Below are 26561 nucleotides of genomic sequence, written 5' to 3'. Positions count from 1 at the left end.
TTTTTATTTAAATTATTAAATCCTCCAAATACACCATATATATGTATATTATGTATAAATGTATAATAATATATGTATTTATATAGTAAAATAATGAATATTAAATTGGTAATGAAATTAGCAGCAGGTCACTCGGTTAGCAACATGTTTAGTAGTCATATACCCCCACCATTCAGCTATGGGAGTTTTTTTTTACATGTAGACAAGGAAATGATAATGATTCAGCCAGTATGTGAACGCAATTGAGCTGGTGTATATAGTTCTCGGAATATTTGTGCTTCCTGTAAGTATATGCAATATTAATTCATGTTATACAATTTAAATTTATTAAGTATTAAATGTGGTTTTAATTATATTTAAAGATAAAATTTATTTGGATTAAAATAATAAATAATAAATTATAAGTATTTTTTTAAATATTTATTTATTCAAATTATTTTAATTACCTAATTATTTGATGAACTAATAATTTATTAAAATCCAAATTTGCTCTCAATTAAAATCATTTTTTAAATTTGTTTTTAATTCATAACAAATATACATATTTTTATATAGGTAGGTAAATATACCTATACGAAAAAAACGGAATTTGTGTATCTAATATCTATAAAATAGGAAGAAAAAAAATGGTAGAAATGTTATTTATACAACAAAAACAAATTATTTCTATGGTTTATTATTTGAATTTATAAATTTTTGTATACTTTTTATATAATTGTTATGAGCTCATATACTTGGATAGACGAAATTATAAATACTTTAAAAAATATTAATTTAATTAAATATACTTGGATAATATTTTTAGAATTTGTATTTTGTCAATTTGAGGTACGACATTTAATAAAATCATTTATTTATGTAATAATATAGCATGATGCGAAGTCGTGAAATATTTTAAAAACCTATTCATATACATTTTATAATAATTTGGAAATACTAAATGTTTTTGTAAGAACCATTTTGATGATAATTCAAATTTGTAATAACTGTTGTCTGTTAGTTATTTAATTATTAGTTAAAATATAGATATCTTACTTGTTATTTAATTTTTGATTTTTCTTTAATTGAAACTGGGTTATTATTTTATTAATTTGAATTTAATATCGATTATGTAGATGTCAATATGACAGAACAAAGGGGGAGTAAGGGATTAAGACCCTCAAGAGCCCAGAGACTAACCACAGTACCACACACATAATGTTTATTACCTACATAATTTAATTATTTATTTACATAAATGATTATTTGACAATGAACTGGAGCTATAGATAAAATAGTTATATTTATTTAAAAATGTTCAAACTACATATAATATTATTTGTATGTTTTGATTATCCATTCTCCCACTGATTCCAGATTTTTATTAGACTCGTCGCTGGAAGATCTGCAGACGTGTACTAGGTTACCAAAAAACTTTTTTCACTATTTAACTGTACAAATATTATTATAATTTAACATTAAGCTTGTTTAACCAGCTTAAATCCATTGGACTTTCGTAAGAATATAAATGATTGTGTAACACAAGAAAAAATATTATCGTCCAATGTTTTCGTCTAGACTACTCGCCAAAACAAAGATTTTTAGTTGCAATTTTAGATCATTATCACCTCAAGTTCCTTCGATTTAGCTAGGAGCGGATATATTATAGTATTATGTGCACAACGTTTTCGTTGAAATAACACAGTTTAAATAAATATGCCCAGAAGTAACGATTAATCATTGGTAAGATTAAAATCGTGTATGCTAATCAGTAAGCAAACCGGTTATTGGACTGTGCTTATGACGGTAAACAGTGCCGGGGGAGCTTATACCGTGTCCGTCACCTTTCCTCCAGTCGTAATTAGTTGCAATCGTCATGAATGGAACGATTTCTCGAGAAAAGACTTGGGACGGTTGCCAAAAGTAGATTTACTCCAGGTCGATGATCCCCGGTACCTATAACCGGATAGTATATTATATTTTCATTAATTCATGAAATAATTATTATATGTAAAATAAAAGCAAATTTCCGTTTGTACAGACATCATAATTATAATTTTCCTCACAATATATTTGATATTTGACGCCGATCTCCAAACACATATCACAAATCGTTTGGATCGATTCCGCGAGCCACGGCTGTATGATGTTTACTTTTACTCCACATATATATATAATATATATATACTAGTAACGAGATTCGATTCGATTCATTCACTGAGCCCCCCGTTCTAGTAATTAATATTAAATCCTACCATTCCTACCTCAACGTCCTCAACCCGAAGTTGCCGTTTTCCAAGTGGCTACCTGCCAAAATATTACGTGAATGATACAGAACTGCAGCGGTCTTCCGAGGCACAAATACTTTATGGTTGAATGACACTATACAAACGAGACTGTATTGTGTTCGTTATACATATCATTTTGTATGTTGTTACTAGATGTTGGGTTGTATATGTATATATATATATATGATTTAATAATATAATAATTTGAACGTTTGCTAATGCTCTAGAAGTCAAAGCCTATACATTTGAACAACAAAAAAATAAATTGAACTGTATAATGGTGGCACAATGGAACATTATATCGAAACTTTCACGTGCTTTCAAGCAGCTGAGGACTGCGTATAGCGAATACTAAATAGTACTTATAATTGGTAAACAGCAGTTAGTAATAAACTAATAATAATAATAATAATAAAGATAATATTTATATATTATGTATATATGTTTACATCTACCACATATATATATATATATTAAGCAGTATATTATTGGTATGACAATTAAGTGTTTCACGTGCATCAGATCTCACAATTTATAATAGCACAGTGAAACCTCTAAATGTTGTCCATTATTCGGAAGTGTTCGCTATTTATGAGTTACCGTTAGGGGAGGTTTGGCTGTATTTATGTCGCATTTGCATAGTGAAATCACTCATTTCATGAACTGAATATTCAGACAGTGAAATTCGTCCAAATTGTGAATTTTGACGAAAATTCATTATATAATGGACACCCATTTCATGATTTGAGTGCTTTCACTATGTGGATGCGACATATGTCTATATATTATACTCTTTCAATTTCCGTTTGATGTAGTATATATTAATGATATCACCTATATAAATATCCCTAATGTGATCGGAATTCTGCAGTAGTACGCATGCACACGGTAGTGCGGTATACGAATCTCATTAATTATACGACCCGACCGGTTGATTTAACAATTTATGTCAATTTTTTTTGTTTTTATTTATCAGGTGAATTTAAGGACAAATAGTTTTTCAGATGGTTCCGAGCTCTTTAAATGTCAAAAAGACCGTTATGAATTATTTGGTGTACACATCTGTGTTGGTATTCGGCGTACGAGCGTCTGCATTCGGGTCGAACAATTATACGCTCAGGCGACACAAGGTACGTAGGGTACCTACACCTCGCAGTACATGCATTGATCTTGATGTGAAATGTGTATAATAATAAATAATAGTACGCTTGTGCTCGGCGCGTGAATGATGTAATAATTATTGAATTACAATCTACAATGTACAGGTGCACAATATAGTTTTATACCCGGACAAGCATTCATGGTGTACGAGCACGCCAATTAAACAAGTCATATCCGATGTCGATTGCGATCCCGTGGAGATTGACAACCTCGTTTGCCTGGGCGCATGTTTCAGTTATTCCATACCGAGAACGGTTCCGGGCAACAACGGCGATGAAGTCAATTCGTACTGTGACTCCTGCCAACCCGTAAACACACTATGGATTCCTGTGAGCATGAGGGGAAATATAATTACCTTACGGGCACTGAGGCATTAGGCAGTACATACTCCCTGTTCCTATATATTTTTCAAAATTATTCCTCTTGATTAACTTTACGTTAGGCAGTTATTCAATATTTAGTAGACATCGAAATACTCAAAAAAATATTCTGCTTTTGAAAAACAAAATTAAAAATTGTATTTTTCCAATAAAAACATCATAATTGCTTGGTTAAGCGTTAAGGCTTCAAAAAGATTTTCTATAACTTAATAGTTTTGAAAATAATGAGTGCTTTACATTTGAAGGATTACGAATCGTATGTATAATGTATACTAAATAATTATGTACTTATTGATTATTACGGGTGCAACTATATATACAGACCTATCCGGAGAGGTGCTAAACAATTTTCATTAATAATTAGCAATTATTAATTACCATTGTGCATAATATATTTGTATATATAACTTTTAATTAATGACAAAATCATATACTATGATTTGAGCATTGTCTATACTACAAACTAGAGGGCTAAACGTTGTATATGACAAAGGTACAATTATTGATGAACCATTTTTTGAACAAAAATCAAAAATTTCAAAGCATTTTAGCAATAGTTTTGCCTATGTCACAGTCACACATGATCTATTTTATAGAATAACATTTAAAATTTTCATAATATAATTAAAAACCTACCTATTAAAAAAAGCTTTGTCATGAGGGAAAGGGGAGCAAAGTCCACAATAAGTTCTGCATGGTACCTGCAGTGTTAATGCATTGTAAATGATATACCCTCGGGAATGGGTAAACTGCAGAATTACTCTTATTTATCTATATAATTATGATCTATTGCTGTAGGTAAAACTTAAGTGCAACGATGGGTCGAATCACACAAAACGTGTACAGCTGATCAAAGAGTGCCGGTGTTCGTCCTGCAGCCGACACTGGGAACTGGAAAATCCTCCGACGGACTTCGTGGACGAGAGAACCTCCACACAGACATCGAGGTGAGTTGGCTGGGCGATGGCCGTTTGTTATAATTATATAACAATTAACTCACTGATCAGTGATAGAATGATTCAGATATATGCAACTAATGAAACTTGAACAAAATGAAAACGACGAAAACGAAGAGTCTTTTACAGACGCGGTGTCGAAGTCTGCGGATGACGTCAGTATATTTATATTATATTATGAGTTACTATAATTTATTACATATGCATTTATGCGTACACGGTTAGGTTAGGTTATACATTTTTCAGGCGCGTACCTTGGAATTTCAAAAGAGGTGAGAGGGAGTGTTATTCTAAGTTAAAATCATACATATCAAATTAATAACTTATGTGTAGTTTTATTTGTTATCACAAAACCACAGTTATTACCAGAACTGATGAGTCAAGAGTGTGATAACATTTTTAAATAATATACACTGTATACAAGTGTGGACTGCCAAATAATGGCACGGAATGCTACAAAATTTAAATGGCAAATAAAAAAAATGTTTAAGGCAGATTTAAAATAAGTAAATTATTCATAAAATATTAAAATATTTTGTTTTGTTTTAATCGAATATCAAAAATACTCAAAAAAAAAAAAAAAAAAAAAAAACATAAATAGGTGCCAAGTTACAGCAAACATTCAAACAAAATTTTACAACATTAGATTAAAAACGAATAAGATTAAATTTTAGATTAAACCTATTTTAAAGCAAAAGATGCTGTAGCATCCCAGACAGTCCACGCCTGGCTATATATATTTCGTTATGGTAAATATATTGTGTACATTACGGTCTATAATATGATGAATCTTTATACCTTTATAAGACATTATATCATAAAACGGTCAATGTGGGGAAGGGGTATTATTACACCTGTAACACCTCTTCTGGATACGCACCTGACTCGATTTATCATTTATTTATAATTATCAAAGTATCGTTATGACGTGGAATTTTAGACACTGGACGCTGTCAATTTGACCAGACTGACTTACGAGAAAAACATTTGGATTCGAGGTCCACACCATTCAAAGGTGAGTGTAAAACGAAACAAATACATATTGTACTAGAACATGTTAAGTAAATAAGCTTCATATATAGAACACGACCGCGTGTAGCTACAATTACCTATAATGTATTCGGATTTTCAGGTGCTATTGAGGAAAGAAAATATTATGGTAAACGCACCGAACGTCGTGGCCCACGACGATATCGCTCAACAATATTTGAGTGAAGACGTGGCTGATAAGAATAATAAACTGTAACATGGGTTTTTAATTATTATACGTATAAATATTTAATATTATATAGTTTATTTTATTATTTGCATCAGATATAACTTTATAACAATATAAAATGTAGGTATATGTAAATGAATTTACAATAATATTAGGCATACCGTCTCGATGGTCAGGTAAACTCTTGACATGAAGGCAAATAATCATTACATCGGTGCACTGCCAATCGATTCGTGTAATTTTTTTAACAACAAATCCAAATCTATGACGTTCTGTTTGCACTGGGCGGCCATTTGACCTTCGGGCAATTCTTTCGGTTCGTATTTCAACAAGTTTTCGGCTTGTTCTAGATAAAACTTGGATCTCTGATCGAAAAACAATAGATTATGACATTATCCGTCTGTGTAACAATTCACTGCATAAACCACTCGCGAGAAAACTCACCAACAGAGCCTCCATCACGGTATTGGTGTCGTGCTGCGATCTCCTAGCGTCTTCTGCCATTACGGCGTGCAATTCGAACATCAAGGCGCCTCTTATTCGGCATTCGGCTACCAAAGACAAAAGAGATAAATAAACAAATACAACTCTTGTATACGAAAACGACATGATATTTAAACTATAACTATAGGTACGCGAAAAAGTTTTCAAGACTCACCGGGGAACAACACGTCCGCAACTTTTAAGACTTTCAGGCACAACTCTCGCTTGTGGTTCAGCTGTTCCGAGGACAGCGTGTCCAGCGGCTGTCCCTCCAGCTGCCCGTACAGTTGCGCCAAGTTAAGGCGGACTTCGGTGAAGTAATAGTGGTTGGGGTGCAATTCACCGGCCGACACATAATGGTCAAGGAACATGCGACAGTGTTTTGGGTCGCGGCGGTTCATTGCTGCCATATCTTTGCCCACGTGGGACAGCGAGAGTTCGATCCGGTTTGGGTCGGCGACCGTGGAACAAAAGTTGCACGTCCATGCGACGTCGAAAGGGTCGTCGGTAGACGGATGGACGTTCGGCAACGCGTATCCCATACAGTCTCTGAAAAGGCGAACGCGTGTAACATAAATAATATTTTTGATTGGTGCACAAGTTATATTTCATACTAGTACATACGTGATATTATATAAACAATATTATCGATAATATAATAATTAATTACCGTATTTAAATAGTTTTTAGTTTTTTACACATCATCGTTTATCGTAATTATTTTTTTGAAACATTTATTATTTTTAGTTATATAGCACTTTTTCACAATAAATTATAAATCTATCCATCTAACTACAAAAGTAAGTATACAAAAGCCAAATACTAATCATTCTTTTTAATCATTCATTCATTCATTATAATTCATAATATTTACATCTTAAAAACTACAAAACTCCTCTGATGCTTTAGATAATCGAATTTTAAAGAAGTAGTCAAACAGGGGTCTTGGAATTTATAATGAAAATTGGATTTTTTTTTTGTTAGTAAATAGTTGCCATTGGTTATAGATTATACACGGAAATTGTAATAGTTGATATTTTTATTTTTAAATATATATGGTGTCATTGGTTGGAAATTGGTATTCGTTGGATGAGGTAAAAACATTCATAACATTGTCGCTCAATGACCTGGAATAAATAAATAATATTTCAAAGCAATTAATATGACAATATCAGAACCTATTTATAAAATCCGTCTTTTATATATTATGTTTGTTGTCTACATAGAGTCAAAAACCACTCGACACTCGTTCTCGCATAATCAAAATCAATTTGTAGCCTTTTCGTATTTTATAGGTATTATTAACCGAACGTAATTATTATTGCAGTAAGTTGGGTAGGCACTATAAAGAAATTAACTCACTCAGTGGCACACTTGACTCCGCTAAAGTACGTTCCGAGTTCAGTGGGGTCGGAGCACCTAGGACACTTGCAGACGAAAAATTTCGTGTCGGCCAGATGAGCTAGTCGCTGCGCGGTGCCCCACAGTACGTCTGTGTACGAGATGGACAAGTGTCCACCGGTGGCGATAGCCGTGGCTGCGGTCCTGATTAACAGGTGCCCGTCGCTCGTGAACGTCTTGGAGCAGTTAGGCACGCAGCTGTGCTCCAGCATCGATCCAACGTCGTAGATGGCCACGTGAGGTGGATCGGTGAGCGGTACTTCGTGTCCGTTGACCTGCACGATCCCGCACACTCGGAGTATCTCGTCGACCGTCCATTCTGTCGGGTCCAGGTTGAAAAACCTGCGCAAGTGGTCCGCAATCCATATGCGGTCCGCTTCGTACTTGGATCCACCACGGCGACCGACGCAGTGCGACTCCAACTTGGTTAACTTGGCCCAGACGTCCGGGTTGGTGTGCTTCTGGTACAGGCACCTGATCACTGTGATCGACTGATAGCTGGGATGCGGGTTCGCGAAGTCTTTGATCTCTACCTATTACAGTGGGACGGGGTGCAATAATAATCCTCATAACTTTATCCGTATACGAAATATAGTCATCATCTATGTATGTTAACATTTGTATTATAGACAAGGGCGTAGGTATTTAGGGGGATGCGGGTGGCATCGGACCTGGGCTGTACATTTCATGAGGACGTCAAAATCTTAAGATTGGTATACGTATCGCAAAATAATAAGTAATTGTATTTAATTTTAGTTGATTTCGTATCCTACGATATAAATATCATATTTGAATATAGTTTTAACTTTTATTTAAATATACCGGCTTTATTCGAACATGTATATATAATATAATATTTATATATATCAACGTATTTTAATTATTTATTAAAATCAATATTAGTCGATTTAACTGCAATGATAGTGAATGTAATACAATTATTATAGAATATATAGGTACTATTATATAGGTATTATAGGTACTTACAGTTTACAGTTGTTAGAAAATTATTATTTTTATATTTATTACACCAGGAAGTGCAAGGAATAATATTTAAAAAAAAATTTATTATATTTATGATCAGGTAATAATTAATTTTCGGGCTTTTCATTAACAATATAATATGTATTATATACTTGTAATTTCAAAGTAGGAAACTAAACACAATTTTTTTTTTAATCTAAAAAATTAAACAGATCATATCCATCGTATTATGTAGCCATGCAGGTATATACCTATACTATGACATGGTACGTATAAAATCGTAAAACGCTGTTGAAGAATTTTTCTCTATTTACAAAACTGTACATTTCCGTTTCACTGGATTTCGTCGGTCAAAAAACGGTGTGTCTCCATCACGAACTCCCGCACTCACCTTCTGCTTCCTCCGCGTCACGGTCCAATCGCATTCGGCCCTGTGCCATTCGTCGTCCGAACATTTGCTATCCGCGCACATCGGCCAACCGCACCGTTCGCACCTCGTCGCTGAGTCCGCAGTGATCAATTTCAGGCATCCCAGACACACCGGCCGGGTGATCTGCGACGGGCCCCGGATCAGCGGCCGTTCGACGAGCGCCACTTGCCACGCGGCCAAGTCCACATTAGCGGCCACGTACCTGCCGACCGCCGGGTCCTCCGCCACCTGAAAGACCGCGCAACAATGTCAATCGGGAGACATAAAAACGGTTTTTTTTTTATTTTAACTGCACTCGGGCTTATCCGAATCCTGATTTTTGGAACGTCTTATCGAACAAGGTGATAACGCATAGAGGTTATTTGTTGTAAATAGTAGATTGAGGTTCCTTGTCAAATAATAACATGTATATTTAAAAAGTACAAACTAAAAACGATTTAATTATCAGAAAAATACTATTAACTTGTTGTTTATTATTTATGGATTCAGTTTATTTGGGATTTACATTGAGTAATTTTGAACTTGATAGTCATCTTGACACAAGGTATCATTAAAAACTAAAAGTTTAGTTTCGATGAGATTTATGATTATGTTTAACTTAGATAACTATATTCATGACGTACGACGAACTTCCATGTTTTTGTAAAAAAAAATAAAACAAAAAACGCAAGTATTTTAACTTAATATTAGAGTTGGATCGTTTTATTTCAGTATAATCTCTAAAATACTCTCTTGATGGTATTTTGAATAATATGACAAAAAGCACTAAAAAAACAGTTGTGATACAAAATTTAATACCCACTAATATCTACCAGTCCTACCAAGTAAAATCTGTCATCCTTCACGACTAAGAATTGGAAACTAGATACTGGTTTGTATTTCGCTTTGAATATAACGCCATTTTATAAACAATATCATGCGAATTTTAAGCAAAGATTTATGGAAAAACTATAGGATCATTAAACTAGAGAATTTAAAGATATAAAATTCGAATTAACGACCAAAAAATCACTCCGTACAAATGTGATTGCGCATTTGCGCATGACTGCAATTCGAAATCTGTGATTACGAGATGGTATTTTCCCCATACACGCCCTCACATCAACTAGGTATAAGTGCATAACAGTGTTGGAGATAAAAAAATTAAAATTAAATAAAATTAGGGGCTCACATCTTTCGAGAGCTTTTATGGATTTCCGTGAATCTTTGAGTGTCACAACATAAGTAATAGGTACTTACTTGATATTTCACAAACTACAATTCACTTATAAAAAATATTGCTCTACAATTAATCAGGCGTTTCTTATTCGGCGTGGTGTCATATATTGGTGACGTAGGTATAAACCACGTTTAAAAAAAAAATATATAATAATTTATCATGAATCGCTCGTTCTCTTACCTTGATCAATTGTGTAACCATGATGGTCGGTGCAGCTCGTCGCGTTGTACTGGGAAGTGTGATGGCGCGGGGCGTATCGCGCCGATACGTACTTATTAATAGAGAATATGGTACGCCGTTACACGAATAAATGGCGGCGGGAGAACGTGTACAATATCGTGGGTTTAAAAATAGGTTCGATCTGACAAAAAAATTGGATCACACCGCTGAACGCATTATGATAACGTGCACATCATCGCGTCGACTTTACTAAACGGGCAGTTGGGTTATTCTACAGCTTACATACCGGTTATACACACTATACGGTTACAGGCAGGCACGATGCCAGAATCTTTTCCATTGAAAAACGATTATAGACAACTGTAATATTTTCAGGAGGGCGAAACAAATTGTCAACTTTCAAAAGCCAATTAATGTTTATATCTTGCATAATATTATTGGTAAATATGAAATGGATAAAGGATAATATATGTACATGCTAGAAGACGGGACAAATGAAATAGCTTTTGTTCTTATTAATATATTTTTAAATACGATTTATTGACTCATGCGTTACACGTAAAAATGTAAAATATAACATTATTTATTACCAAAAATATCCAAATTGAAAACAGGGTTTTTTGGAAATTTTTGATTGTAAAAACGTTTTCTAAGTCAGATAGATTAGTTTTTACGATTTTTTAAAATATCAAATTTTTTTTGTTGTAAACCTCATTAATTTGAAACGTAATAACTTAAAAATACATTTAGAATTTGACAAGTAGCACTTAATAACTTCTAATAAAATATTTAAAAAAATGTATTACCTACCTATTTGAATTTTTGGCTATCTCCTAATATGCGGTCTACCTCCGTTTTGTGTGCTACGTAACTATAAATATGAGTATAGTATGCGGTCTATCAATGTTATGTGTTCTACCTTCTACCTATATAGCTGGGAATCCCGCATCATTTATATTTATTATCTTTGGAGGCCTCTTAGACTCAAAATCGTTAAAAAAATGTATGGTACTAATGAAGACCTCTTAGATAGGTACTTAAACCGAGTATTGGTGGCGAGGATTAAATAAAACAGATAATATTTTTGATGCTTTCCTTAGAGATATGAAATTATGGTTTGTGGATCCTTAATAAATAAATTTTTTTTTTATACTTTAAAATACTTTTATATTATTACGGTAGATAATTTTGTAGATCCTTAATTAATAAAATTTTTTTATACTTTTAATATTATTATGGTAGATCATTTTGTGAATCCTAAATAAATAAATTTTTTTTTATACTTTAAATTATACTTATATTGTACTTTATTACTTTAATATTATTACGGTAGACCACGTCCATTTTGGTAGACCGCATATTGGGAGATAGCCGAATTTTTTTTTTATTAATATATATTTTATCTAATAACCTATATCTATCTATTATTATCTAAATAATTCGGAGTATTATTCATAGACCCTATACTATAATACTACTAGAATAAGGTCTATGGTATTATTATGTTGTTATGCTAGTATTTTGCAATATTATTATCTATTTTGAAAACTATTTTTTTTCAATTGATTGCAACTCATGATGTTATATACTTATATTGTTATACATATATAAGTATACATATAACAGTATAACCATATATAGATACCTATGAAGTAACTAGAAATAAATTTAAAAGTTTTTATACAATTACAGGAGGAATATTATGCAAAAAAAGTAACACTTTACGGCTGAATATGGAACTAAATAGATATTTATTTTTTATTTTTTTTTCCTATGGTATCGAGGACCTGAGAAGGAACTATGTTGCCAATACTTCTCCTACCTACTAAATAGGTATGAATCTAATCTATTAAAGATACATATTCAGTTAATTTAACTGATATTGACATATTATATTTATATTATTGTCAATTCTGGTGACACTCATAACAATTTAAAATTATGTAAAATTTGCCTGTGGCTAATAATTTTTTTATTGAATATTTGAATGTAAAGAAAAGGTAACAATACAAACACAATTATCAATTTGAATTATCAAATTATTGTCATAACTCATAACTTTCAGTGTAAAACTGTAAAACATCATACTTAATTAAAAATACTTATGATAAACATAGTAAATATTAATTAAGATATCTAATGGCAGTATCTAGCTATTAGTACCTAGCAGATAGGTACGCATTAAAATATGAATAAAGTACTACTGTACTAGGAACCTAAATCATGGATGTTAATTAATAATTACTAACCAAAATTATTTGATTTTAAATTTTATGCAATATAATTTAATTTAAAAAATTTACATTAATAATTCAAATAAAGATATTTATGATAAACTAAACAAAAATAATTCATTTTTGTTTAGTTTATCTATAGTTTAGGCGAACCAAAAAAAATTACTTCTTTGTAATTGTGGTACCCCCCAAATTTAAAATTAAACAAAATATGTACAATTTCAATCATAGTAAGATGTACAATATAAAAACCTTATGTTAATAAGTTATTGAAAAATAAAATAGTTTATATATAATACAAATATACATAATACACATACAGTTAATTTGCTGTAACTTATTATGTTTCCATAGACTGTTGTTTATTGTTAGTAAACAGTCTGGCATATAAATCACCGAATTGTGAAATATTTTCAATCATAGTGAGTCTTAAAGAATCCGAGTATGGTTTTGGCACAGCTACAGTTGTTGTGTCCCTCCACATACCACCAATATTATTTCGTAAAAACAGAGCTGGTGCTGGAATGTGATCTCTAGTGTATGTCCAAACGCAGTCTCGTAATACTATTAGTATCTATGAAATTAATAAATATTTAATGCTTCTATGATATCAATGAACATAACAATATTTTATCATAAAAATAGTGAAAATTATTTACTTGTTGTGGTGTGAGTTCTGTAACAATAACACCCAAGACATCTAATGGTTTAGGTAAAAGCTGACCTAGTGACATAGTGTTTAATAGCTTCACAGTATCATTTAATAATTGTTGATTATCCTTGGATTTTCCCTTAGTATGGTTAACTGCCCCCCAATGATTTATCAAACATGCACAGACGGCTCTTAACAGGACTGAGCAATAGCAAAGTGCCGGGCGATGACCGGCCAATATTCCAAGTATTGTCCAGAGTATTGGTTTAGTAGTAATTGTATGGTAAATATGAACATCTCTTTCAATAGTGACCTAAACAAATAAAAACAAACAATTGTTATAGATATCGTATTTCCAATACCACCACCCATTTTCATTATTTTACTTTTGTAAAATCTTCATCAGGCCAAGGCAAACCATTGTACATTACATCTGGTGATACAAACTGAACAACTAATAGTGCTAAAGATACTACTGTGTCCAATGTTGGTTCAAATGAATAACATTCATCGGACGAATAACAAGAACGTAAAAATGAAACAAGACGCTGCTCATTGAAACGTACACTTTTAGCATCAAAAACAGGTGTTTTATATTTTGGATGTAGTTCATTTTTGTCAAATTTAATGTTTATTTCCTCACCAAACATTAAATTGAATTCCTTTACAATTAAAAACAAATAATATTTGAACAGTCAAACAATCATTATTCGATTTTCAATTTTCAATTTTGAAGATTAATTTATTGTATACCTGTTGAAGGAATGATCCCATTAATGAAGTTTTTTCAAGCGGCTGTATTATATAGTCATTACGTCGATTATCAGGCATGACAAATAACAATGAAAATGGTTCCTTTAGAACACCATCCAAAATATATTTCATAGCAGCTGTTCTAGCTATTGATGACCGATAACTAACAGTATTGACAAACTTATTCATTCGAAGACATGCTCTCAGCTTAAACATCTCATCTATAATAAAAATTTAATAATTTTAATGATAATAAAATATGACAATAAGTTGTAAACAGACCTTTTTCTTTAAATAGACAAGTGAAGAAATATAGTACAGCTGCTTTTACACAGTATAACACTTTAGGTACAGACATTTCTTTCATGCATAGCTTAGCAGCAATTTTAGATAATATCGATGACAATAAATGAGCAGATTGCATATCTCCACTATGACAACATTCAATCATTGATCGGCATATCTTGTCCAAATGAGATACAACAGCCAATGAAACACCATACAGTGAAATACCCTCAGGTGGATCAGATTCCAAACTGAAAACAGAGACAATTATAATATAACAGTTAGGTTTAAGGGGATATACTGTAATATCGGTATAATGCAATAACTATACTATAAATTACCTCAGTAAAGTATTTATGTTGTTCCAAACATTAGATAAAGAAACATCAGTTTTAGCCAGAGCATAGACTAAGCCTCCATCAAAATGAGCCATATTGACACCAAACGATAAAATTTCTATAAGTGTCTCCAGTTGTATGCTATTTTCACATTCGATTAACATTGTTGCTATATATGGCAACAAACACTCTTGGTCCCTAATCGCTAAAATGAAATTTTTTTAATTATTAAGTATAATTTAAAACCATATAAGTATTACTAACCAATACAACTTAAAAGCTTTGCAGCTGGTTGAGCCACATTTATATTTGTTGATAATAAATAAAGTTTGATTGAATGTAAGTTTGTTACAAGTGCTTTGACTATGGGAGGCGTAGTGCGGTTTGTTCTCAGTGAATATTCAAGTTCAGCAAGGAACAATTCTTTATATAAAACAAAAATAATGATTTGAATTAGTTCACTAATAATACAGCAATAATAATTAATCTTATTTACCAAATAATGTCTGGGCACCAGTTTTTAGAATTTTGAATTTTGGATCTTCACAATCAATTAATTGAAATATTAAATTTAAAACATGCTTAATTCCTCGATCAGCATTCAATAATACTTGTACCATAATATCTAACAAACTACATTGTTCATCAAAATATTTTTTCCACTGTTGATATAATGGTAATAATTTATTTAGTACCTCTGGAGTGACTAAAAAATTATTGAATAATTAAAATCAATGGTGGTAGTATGAAAAAAATTGTAATAGTACATATGAAGAAATTATATAATTTATAAAAATTGTATTTTGAGCATAATTTTAATGTATTTTAATAATTTAATGATCATTCTAAACCATATCTCTCATTTATATAATGGTATAATTTAACACTTACTTTGAGTTAAATTTTCACATAACATTGACTTGAGTAATGTTGAAGAACACATAGCCATGTGCAAAAGAAAAGGAATTATTGCAACATTTTCAACAGTCATTTTTTGGTGTTCTTCGCCAAGACTTAACTATATAAAAAAAATAATAGTTGTTAAAATCATTTAAATATTAAGTGTGTATAGTGTTTACAAACCTTGAATAGTTTGAACACAACATCTTTGATGTTATTGAAGTATGTAATCGAGAGGTGATCAAGAATTCTAATAAAGGAATTTAGCTTTTCAGTCTGAAAAAAACAAATATTTATTTTATGTATTACATTATTTACATATCAATTATGTTTAAAATAGTATGAAATGATTAATTAACTCACATGTTTAAATTTTTTAGTGGTACACATCTCTTTAATACCACACAATAACATTTCCATAATAACTAATGATGGGAAACTATCACCAATTTGAGCTAAAACCCATTCAAAACTTGAACTTTTATACCCTAACATGGTTTCTAAAAAATACAATTATCTATTGAATTATTCATTTTAAGAATGATTATTATAATGGATTAAAGAAATTTTATAAATGCTTACCAATCATAGGATCAACTGACCGTTCCCCCTCTGCTTTCATCATTTTAGCAATAGTCTTGTTATTAATGTCTACTAGAATATAAGCAACTGAACACTGAGACCAAAATCGAAGCATATCTCCCAATGGCATTCTAGCAAATTCATGCATATTGTAGTGCTTAGATACTTTTCCTAAGAAATTATATTTACATTTAATAATTTAATATTTAAAAATAAAATAATTTTATCCGTAATATATATTTAATATTTACCTAACAATTTATAAGACCAATGCAGTACAACAGGAGCCCAAACTAAGTGATCTTCTTCAACTAGTCGCAAAAGAACATCCCTTATGTTGGTTACATTTTCAATGATTTCAGGTGGTATGATTGGAGGCTCAAGCCGTGATGATGTACTTGATTCAACCCATGATGGCTGTATGAAAATTTTTTGATTAGTTTACTAACAATTTTGTTATTACAGAAACATTTTATTCTTTAAGAGCTGTTGTTTGAACTTGAACATTATTTACAATTAACATTAATATAATAACTTAATACCTGAACTTTAAGTTGTTTCAAATATGTAGAAATAGCATAATCAAAAAACTTTGCATAATACTCAAAAACAGCATCCTGTGCAGCTGGCAGTACTTTGAGCAATTCCATTGCACAAGTAATTTGAGCCGTTTGAACATTGATGAAGGGTTGTTTCGTTTCACTAAGAAACACTGCTAATTTAGCAAACTGATCTTCTTGATGTTTTTTCATCTCCATCATGATCTAATTTACAAAATAAAAAGGACATTCAAATGTGTTAGCAACATAACATAATATTATATTTTTAAGGGAAATAAAAATCATACAATTTGAATTCGCAACAGTACTTCATAAATAATTGAGGTCCTTTATCTTCTAAAATATAATGACTATTGAAATGTAGATTTTTAAAATATTAAAAAATAAATAAATAATTTTAACTTACTAATTTGAAATTGAACGGTTTAGTTCATATTATTATACCAATGAATCAAAAAAAAAAAAAAAAAACGATACTACAAGTCTTGATAACCAAACAATGATTTAAATTTGTAAATAGTAATCAGTAATCACTAACTATACATTACAAGTATAGTGAAATACTATACTATGAGCTTTTTTTAAACTGTTCTATAGTTTATGTAGTTGTTGTAGTTGTTCCACACGAACAAGACGTTAGTAAGTATAATAGTATACCTATATCATTATGTTAATATGTTCTATGTTGTATTATTTATTATTTAACAATATGTATTGATAACAGATAACGAGAATTCGGGACCATAAATTTACCATCACCGGCCACCGCCATCGTATTCTATCATTGTTGACACCATGACAAAATAGATAATAATATATCATAATTCACGATTCAAGTCTTCTAAGTTCTAGATTATAAAACCTAATACAAATAATTAAAAAAATTTGTTTTTTATGTTATCTACGAGCAGTGAGCAAATAGAAATATATTCTTTACACTAGTCAGTAGGGGGGTTATAAAAATTGTCTGCTGAACGGAAGACATTCAATTTCAAGGAACCCATTAATAATTACACAGTAATATATTAAAGAATTAGAAACTGCCAGAATAAATACTAGGTACGAAATACCTAAATCCTTAAAACGTATGTTCCGCTAGCGCCTAGCAATATTTGATAAGTGAGTGAAGGGTTCCCTAAACACAATATAGCCATAAACTAAACTGTTGTTCACCACTAGTTAGCTTAGTATTACCACAAAATATATAAATTGTATTAAATATATTATATTTATTATATTATATTAAATATACTTCATATATTCTGTGATATTATATATTATTATTCATATATTATACTACCAATTTATAAATATTTGACATTATTTTGGTGATTTTTTTAAATACATACAATAGGTTAGTGTTGACTCGCAGAATTTTGAATCTTAAAAACCCAAAAGACGAGGTAAAAAGGCTACTACGGTCTCGACACAAGGTGCCGAATTTGTTCACCGACCTCAAAACTACAAAAATCTCGAGTTTAAAAAACTTATTTCAGTTTTAGTTCGTACAAAAACCCAAGCGTTTTACCAAATATATTTGTTTTTTGGTGAGGGGAATCGATCCCCCCACTACTCTGGGAGTACGTTTTAGAACGTCCCAAACCAAAAATATTGGTACAAAAATAGTCCCCCTAAATTGAAACTTGTCCAACAAATACTTAGTTCAAAAAAGGAGGAGAAGAAACTTAATGTACTATGCACCTGGATATCATATGGATATCCATAACATATGTCAAATTTTGGTGAACAGTGGATATTGTAATTCAATCATTTTGGATATTAGTGTGGATACCCATTATCTAAAGAAAGAGTGGGCAATTGGATATCTAATATTTGATAGATAATCAACTTTTTTTAAAACTCCATCTTCGGCCTGCCAACAATAATTACATGTATGATGCACCCGATACATCTAATTGTTTTACACTATATATTTTATATTTTTTTTAGTGTTAAAAAAAAATATTATGCTAATGTGTTCTATTTTGTTAATTATACAACTATTTATGTGCGCCCTTGGCAACCAATGTTATACATTTATAACAAATTTTTAGTATTTAAATATTAAATGATATAAAAATTGCGCCCCTAGTGCGATCATTTTAAACTGCGCCCTTGGCCACCGCCCATCTTGCCAATGCCAATACGGCACTGAAGGGTATCCATACAATAAATTATAGGTTTTTTTAAGCAAGCTTATATTATGTATTTTGAGTGCTGTGAAAAAAAATGTATAGAAGTTGAATAAGGTATTATATTACTAAGATATCTGTAAATTTATTTACCAAGTATAAATATTACTGGTAACATTTTTCTTCCCACTTAATCCACCACCACCCCCCCCCCCCAAAAAAAAAAAAAAGTTTTGAGACCTGATAATGATTTGAAATGGCCTACAAAAATTTTGTCATCAACAATAAAAATTCGAAATGACACCCTTGGGCGGCCCACAGTCGATATTCAGTAGTCAAATAGTAATAGTTACATACTTTTGTATTCTTGTCGATAATATAGTGCATCATAAAAATGTCAATTTTTGTTAGTTAATAAAATGTATGTAATTAGATAAAAAATATTAGAATTGTTTATTACATAATTATTTTTTAGTGTGACAATGTTGGAATAGTTGTCTAGTCAGATGCCACCTCAGGCTAAGAGCTTCAGGAAAAACAATAATTTGTAAGAGAAGAAATTTAAATATCTTTTGCTTCTTTTGTATATAAAATTTATTTTAAACATGAACTGTATAACAAATTATAATGTAAAATAATACAATTTATATATTTTTACATTTAAATTATTAATATTATTTTCAGTTTTGTATAATTCTTTTACCCATCATAATTAACTGACCATAGAAGAGGTAAATGTTTTGGTTTCATTGTGTCTAGAAAATGTTGTCGCCACATTGCTTTTAATTCATTTATTGTGCCTTGTTCCAAAAAATGTTTTACTACTTTTTCTGCTGCGCTATTATGTTGACAGTCATTTTCATACCTTTAAACAGCATCAATTTAATAAATACATAAAATATATTTTTAATTATTATAAAACTTACTTTAAAGATTTTATAGTGAGTAAAGTTTCTAGAAATGTATCAAACACTCTATCTGGTTTCATATTATATGTTTCCGCAATTTCTAGTCTTAATTCATTTGCTATTTTATCTGGTAATGAGTGTCGAGATTTTAAAAGTGTCTTAGCAAGACTTTTTGACCTCATAATTTTCACATATGCTGGTATCTAAAATAAATATATTGAGTTTCGAACATAATTTTTTAGTATATGAAGACATTTGATTTAATAAAAATTACTTTTTGGTATTCATTAGGATTTGGCTGTTTAACTTGACACATATTAAACAGCTTTTTACGTATTGCTAAATCATAGGCATTTGATTTGATATGACACCAATAACATAATAGCAATGTATCATGAGGTATATGAGTTTTGTATACAGCTAAAACGAACATTTATTCATAATCATATAAAATTAATATGGAAGCTAAGAATAACATTTTAATAAGTTACATACTTGGCATATGTCTAACAAATTCTTTTGGTATGATACTTTTCTTACGGAAATATTCAGAACGACCACAAACTGTGCATATATTTTCTCGGGGAAGAACAGAAAAGTTGTCTTTTCTATTTTTTAAGTCAGCTGAGAAGTTAAGTCTTATAGTTTTTGGATCATCATTAACCAATTTGGCTAAACCTTGAGATATATACCTGCATATAACAACACAAAACATTTAAAAAGCTACTGTATTCAATAGCTTATTATAATTATTGTTAAACTTACCAATCAACTTTTTTATGACTGCAAGTTGACATTACAGTTCCGTCAACATTTTCCATTAAGCAATTGTCATACACTTTAGCAGATTTTATTGTTGAAGTTGAAAATAAACGGACATTAGATTTTGGTTTGTACTTAGTGTTTCCATTAGTTCGAACATTTTGATATGGAAGATCTTTATAATATGAGTATATTTCAGTGACCTTATCCCATTTTTGTTTGTCAGTTAAAAATAACCAGTTCCACCATGATATCTATTTAAAATGAACATAGATAAATGCATTGGTTTAAAAATAGTTCAGTATAAATTACTCTTTTATTTCTCAATTGCTCAAAAATCTTAACAGCTACATAAGCATCCAATGCAGCATACTCAGTTTGTCGATCATTTAATTCTTCAGCTTCCCAATCACTGGCTCGAACATGCCAATCTTTATCCAATTCACATCCCAGCAATCTATACGCAAGAGCTGCCAAACTTCTTTCTTCTAAACAAGATTCTTTGGCTAAATATCTTAAATCAATGCATCCAGATACATTTATATTATAATCATTCATCAGTAAATGAGCATCATCCAAAATAGCTACACCAACTTTAATTATATTTGAGTTGCTTAAAATGTCCTATAGTAAGTATTCAAAAGTAATGTTTAATTAATCATAGTGGGAAATTTTAATATGATTGCACAGTATTATACCTACAGATAAAGATGATGGAATAGATTTTAACTTAGACAATCTAATCAACGAACACATTCCATTGTTGTCAGCAATTTGTAACAATGCCACAGGTTGACGTATTCCATTTTGTGTCACCCACTCACAATCTAGCCCGAGAATCGGCAAATAAGTGGATGATCTAAAAAGGAGTTTTTTTTTTTAAATAAATAGATAAAACAATTAGTTAAGTAATGAAAATACTTACTTTTCAATTTTTGCAGCTATCTGTTCACATTGTTCAATTGTATCCACAATATCAATTTGTTTAGCACGTAATTTCATATATGATCCAAGTAATGGTACTTTGGTAATTATTTTGATCATTATTAATTTAATTACAGAAAACAACATTTTTGTCGTTACATTACTAGTAACATTTGATTTAGTAAAAATTGAAGGATTAGGATTTGGCGGATTAGCTATTTTTTTTTTATTTTTTCTTCTTCTTAAAAATCATATTATAAGTCCATGCTGAAATCTGAATACCGATATCAACTATAAATTTTTTTAACGGTTATCATAAATGTCTTATGATATGTTTTGTGGTGATGTGATAGTAGGTATATATATGGCATAGATATATGGTATATGATATATGGTATGTATTATCACAGAACGTATTATGTATATGAAAAATGTCATTGTCTTGTGATAATAGGTATGTAATGTAGTCCCTATGGTAGTCATAAGTAACTGAACCTGAAGTAACAGTAATACAGTATGTATGTTCAATGTTCATGGTCGCAAATTCTCAAGCATGATTAACTAAGACTCACCATTCTGAATTGTCCAGTCACCAGTTCACCACTGACTAAGATAGAAGACTGTAGGTCTGTAGAAGTCAGTAGGTTTGTGTGGCTTTTTGAAAAATGCATCAATATCATCGAGAACAGTAAAATGTAAATTTTGTTTTAAAAAATGGTAAAATTCTATTCCTATGATTGAAAAAAAAATAAAAGGTTAATTGGTTCCTGGACCGAACAACTTGTGAGGCTCTCTGGACATCATGATTTAGTAACTTTTTTTAAAAAAAAGGTTCTTTCCTAAGAAAAGGTTCATGACCACTTCCCTAGCCTTATGGTAGTCATGACTACAACTTTACTTACAAGAGTTACAAGACATGGATATTATGAAATACATTTTTTGTAGCTAGCTTCGAAAGTTTGAATGCCGGTTGAAGGGTGGGAAAATGACCTTTTTTCCGTTTAATGGACAATAAATTATAATTTTTAGCTGAGGGTAAGCGGAAAAGTTAGTACCCAAATGTCTCAAATTACATTAATATTCCTACAAAGTTACATAAACGATGGACGTATATCAATACATTTTGGCTAATAAATCAATATTACTAGGTGGTAGATGGGTCTCTCATTCAACCGCATGCGTAAGCAGACAGCTCACGCTGCATGCACTGCCCTTGCCTGATGGACGTTGCGAAGCACGCCATATTCCTCTGTCCTAACTGATCGGAGACGGAGAGGGAGGATTCTTCAATAACATGATAGAGAAGATTTCAGTTTGATTCACAAGGAAATCAAAAAGAACGTTAGACAGATCGGTGGATGATTGAGCTTAGTACTGGGTTCTGAAGCAGTGAGTCTAGGCCGGTTTGTAAAGATGTCATGGTCAGTCTAGGCGGTTGACTGACATAGGGTGAGTGGCGTAAAAATCTGGTTATCTATTGTGAGGGTTTACAAGTTGAGGCATGTCCCACCCACCTTCCTTTTAGTGTAAACTATTATTATCGGGGCCGTGTTAAGTTTTTTTACACCCAAGAGCACTAATATAAGTTGAAAAGTCACCAACAGCGGTTTATCAAGCTCGATTTCTTGATTCTGCCGAACTGTGACTCCCAGAGGCGAAGCACGCTTTACCCCTTCCCCCTTAACACGACCCTGATTATTATTATTTATATTTAAAATTACAATAGTCGATGCTGCATGTATTTACACCAAGCATTGTAAAAACACTAAAAACAATTCAGTTCCCATGTAGAGCAATGCCAACAAGTGCAAAAAATAAGTGGATTACTCTACAGCCCATAACGGTCTATGAAAGCATTAAATAGTTCGGCGAATCTAGATAAGTATCGTTATCTTCATGGCGTCATATCCGGAAGGGCGGAAACGGCAAGATGAGCAATTGTGGATTAGGTACTGTGTTAGTGTGTTACTATAGTATTGTATAAATAGCTCAGTTACCGCCCTAGCCATACGAGTAGGTATGTTGAATGAAATCGAGATTTTAATCTTTATAATATTCAACTGTTCAAATGTCGATATTTTATTTTAGACTATTTTAATTATTCAAAAGGTATTTTGAATTTAAATTTTTTGCCTTTTTCTTATAGGTAATAATTAATAATAAATATATAACAAAAATTATTAAGTAAAAATACTCACCTAGAACAAAATAATGATTTTTATTAACTAGTATTAATTACAATATTCTATTTAAGTTCCTATAAGTCTGTATTTAATAAATAATACTAATAATAGAAATTATCAGGATCGATTATAATTTGTAGTGCATACTGCATAATGTATTTTCCTAATTCCTAAATATAATGTATAATGCTATATTGCTATAAAACTTTAATTCATAAATTCAATTTTGAAGCGTTTTTGTTACAGCAGATTTTCTAATAAAATCATAAATTATAAACATAAATAGTTACAGTCAACGCAAAAATAGTATACTATAAACAATATAAACAATACCTATAAATATTTTACTGTGGTAAATTAGTAAATATATCATTATTTTCAATATTTCTTCTATAGTATTTCGTGTAAAAATTTAAAAGCAGGGCATAGGTACAAATCTTGACCAAACAAGTTTCAAATCACTTATACTTGTGATTTATGAATATTTTTTTTTTTTAATGCCTGAAATGAATTGTTATTAATTTCTTTATTTTTATTTTTAAAATGGATACATTCAACATTGTAATCGTATTGTTGCCTAAAAGTTATAAGTAAACAGTAGTTTACTACTTTAATCCGTGTGTAGAGGGTTATCTATATAATCTATAAATGCAAGGCCCCAAGGCTACAGCCACAGGCATACACATCAATAGAAGTTTTTAATAATTGGTGAAAGCTGTGCCGTACCCAGGATTTATTTGCGGGGGAGGGGGGTGGCTCTTAAATATTCATACTTAATTCTATAGGAAAATAGGAAATAATTTAAAAACACACACCCATATATATATATATATTATTTAATGTATTAATATAAATTGTCACAATTTTAAATCTAAAAGCTAACCCATCAACATTATTACTATGATATGAACCAATTAGGTACGCAACATTACTAAAAAAAAAAATATCTCATCTAAGATTTCGGAAGGGGACTTAAGCCCAAATTCCCACCCCTGGATACGGCACTGGGTTAATAAAGTAGGTATATAAAAATAAAATAGGTAGGTACTACTCGTATATTATAAATGCAGTAGTAAATTAAAAATTGAGTGAGATACCTCCCCCCCCCCTCCCGAAATTCTCTGGACAAAATGGTAATTTTATTAGAGATGCTATTTTTGTAATTTATAGGGTCATCAATTTTTTAGATTTTACCCCTATCATCCCCTCCTTAACATTTTGATCTGAATAAGCTGTATCTTATTGGCCACTGGATAGTGGATAATATACTATACTATAGAATATAGTATATTATAGCAGAATTAAATGAAAGATGACCTAACTATATTTTTTATTGATTGATTTTACAATGTTGTTTTTTTATGTGTGTCTGTGTACACGATAAGTTGTCGAAATAATAATAATGCTTTGATGTTAAACTTCGATAACTTTTCCGGTTGGAAAGTGAATGTAGTTGGTGCATTGGGGAGGTAAAGTAGTTTTCAAGAGCACAGGGAAAAACAAATAAAAATAAATCTAAAAAAATTACTGTAGAAACACGAACATTTTACTGAATATTAATACTGGCATTTTCTAAACTTGATACAATTTTCAAAATATTTCAAATCTTTTAAAGTTATTTATAGGCATTTGAAATTTAGTTTTTTTTCTTATAAAATACAGTAAAATTTTATTCGTTGGATAAAAAAGCTTCAAAATTTAATATAAGACTCCTAATATATTGCAACAATGGTAGTTAAAAAATATTAAAAATGCATGGTTACAACTTTTTTTAATAACCATTGAAAGTTTGAATTTTGATAAAATACGTAATGATTACGAAAATTTGTAATTCATTTTGAGTTAGAAATTCATGAAATTTTATCTTTTTAAATCTAACTTCTAATAGATACAATGATGTTATATCAATGAATTCAAATTTAATATCATCCATTACAGTAACCCACTTGTAAACTACTGTACAGCAGAGTATATATCCATTATTTCCCGCTTTTTTATAATCATTTTCGTGTATTTCTGTTAATTATATAAGCTGCTTCTCATGTAAAATTATCTACAATAATAAAAAAATACAACGTGTGTGTGTCAACGATCCAAAGAAAAATTTCATCTCACTTATGATTGATAGATCTGAATTTCGGGACATAACTATACATAAGTATATTAGTAGTTGTATAACTATATTGAGAGGATGTGCATCTCGAAGCTAATACTTTAAATTTTGCGTTTTAAAGAGCCTCACTTCCAGGTCACTGGCCACTAGACCACTTGGCTTTCGAAAAACGTAAATTTTTTTATTTACAAAGGGTTGCCATAGGTTGCATAAAATTTATTATGATTGGAAATAATTTTAGACTTGTATTTTATTTTTTAAATAATTGTGTTGAAAATCCGTGCATTTTAAACTTAACGGAGCTTAAAAAGGGATAAATCTATAGTAAATCTATTGGACTAATGATAATACAAATTTATAATAATAGTTAATATAATTAATAACAGAATAATAATCATAATTAAAATCCATCTATTATGTATTATACACTTCTAAAGTATAGTATATATAAATTGCATTAGGTACTGCATACTTATATAATATAACATTATGTAAATTATATATAATATAGTCATTATAGTCGTTAAACGAATCGCGCTTGGCCGCCCGGACCCG

The 26561-nt window shown here is 30.7% G+C and overlaps 4 protein-coding genes and 1 long non-coding RNA gene across 12 annotated transcripts; 2 read left to right on the top strand and 3 right to left on the bottom strand.

Annotated features, from left to right (window-relative positions):
- The first annotated feature begins 204 nt into the window (after positions 1-204).
- Positions 205-6051, top strand: LOC107162605 (uncharacterized). Of its 5 annotated transcripts, none has more exons than XM_015509578.2 (8): positions 249-283; positions 2495-2638; positions 3264-3397; positions 3533-3757; positions 4607-4755; positions 4832-4919; positions 5705-5779; positions 5897-6051. In XM_015509578.2, exons 3-8 carry the CDS (start codon positions 3272-3274, stop codon positions 6008-6010), a joined length of 777 nt encoding a protein of 258 aa, XP_015365064.2. In that variant the 5' UTR covers positions 249-283; positions 2495-2638; positions 3264-3271; the 3' UTR covers positions 6011-6051. The 5 variants fall into 5 exon arrangements, with proteins under 5 accessions (XP_015365063.2, XP_015365061.2, XP_015365065.2 ...); XM_015509576.2 differs by having other exon boundaries at positions 3244-3397; XM_015509577.2 differs by lacking the exon at positions 2495-2638 and having other exon boundaries at positions 205-283.
- On the bottom strand, positions 6040-10905 carry SmydA-1 (SET and MYND domain containing, arthropod-specific, member 1). Of its 2 annotated transcripts, none has more exons than XM_015509574.2 (6): positions 10681-10905; positions 9243-9509; positions 7829-8400; positions 6642-7015; positions 6428-6534; positions 6040-6348 (listed from the first exon to the last, which is right to left on the bottom strand). In XM_015509574.2, the coding sequence occupies exons 1-6, from the start codon at positions 10699-10701 to the stop codon at positions 6190-6192; spliced, it is 1500 nt and encodes a 499-aa protein (XP_015365060.1). In that variant the 5' UTR covers positions 10702-10905; the 3' UTR covers positions 6040-6189. The 2 variants fall into 2 exon arrangements, with proteins under 2 accessions (XP_015365060.1, XP_089078147.1); XM_089222021.1 differs by lacking the exon at positions 10681-10905 and adding an exon at positions 10521-10634.
- A 1724-nt stretch (positions 10906-12629) lies between these two features.
- Positions 12630-17648, bottom strand: omd (integrator complex subunit 5 omd). Of its 3 annotated transcripts, none has more exons than XM_089222020.1 (16): positions 17391-17648; positions 17272-17334; positions 16967-17188; positions 16676-16841; positions 16425-16595; positions 16206-16342; positions 16026-16118; positions 15834-15960; positions 15439-15648; positions 15207-15365; positions 14946-15147; positions 14602-14855; positions 14320-14540; positions 13953-14228; positions 13574-13879; positions 12630-13488 (listed from the first exon to the last, which is right to left on the bottom strand). In XM_089222020.1, exons 3-16 carry the CDS (start codon positions 17183-17185, stop codon positions 13255-13257), a joined length of 2775 nt encoding a protein of 924 aa, XP_089078146.1. In that variant the 5' UTR covers positions 17186-17188; positions 17272-17334; positions 17391-17648; the 3' UTR covers positions 12630-13254. The 3 variants fall into 3 exon arrangements, with proteins under 3 accessions (XP_089078146.1, XP_015365028.1, XP_015365030.1); XM_015509542.2 differs by having other exon boundaries at positions 17272-17320; XM_015509544.2 differs by lacking the exon at positions 17272-17334.
- Positions 17488-19799, top strand: LOC149057713 (uncharacterized). The gene is made up of 2 exons (XR_016190709.1): positions 17488-17623; positions 17709-19799. It is a non-coding gene; the product is annotated as an uncharacterized LOC149057713 (long non-coding RNA).
- Exd2 (Exonuclease 3'-5' domain-containing 2) lies at positions 19687-21997 on the bottom strand. Its single transcript, XM_015509553.2, has 8 exons — positions 21712-21997; positions 21489-21645; positions 21099-21410; positions 20790-21040; positions 20520-20716; positions 20299-20444; positions 20043-20227; positions 19687-19981 (listed from the first exon to the last, which is right to left on the bottom strand). Exons 1-8 carry the CDS (start codon positions 21855-21857, stop codon positions 19816-19818), a joined length of 1560 nt encoding a protein of 519 aa, XP_015365039.2. The 5' UTR covers positions 21858-21997; the 3' UTR covers positions 19687-19815.
- Between the last annotated feature and the right edge of the window lie 4564 nt (positions 21998-26561).

This window comes from Diuraphis noxia, unplaced genomic scaffold, assembly GCF_037042655.1.
Source record: "Diuraphis noxia isolate RWA-SAM2 unplaced genomic scaffold, SU_Dnox_SAM2 contig0003, whole genome shotgun sequence".
NCBI classification, from domain to species: domain Eukaryota; kingdom Metazoa; phylum Arthropoda; class Insecta; order Hemiptera; family Aphididae; genus Diuraphis; species Diuraphis noxia.
Note: the sequence above shows the minus strand (reverse complement) of the source record. Positions and strands in the feature narration are given on the sequence as shown.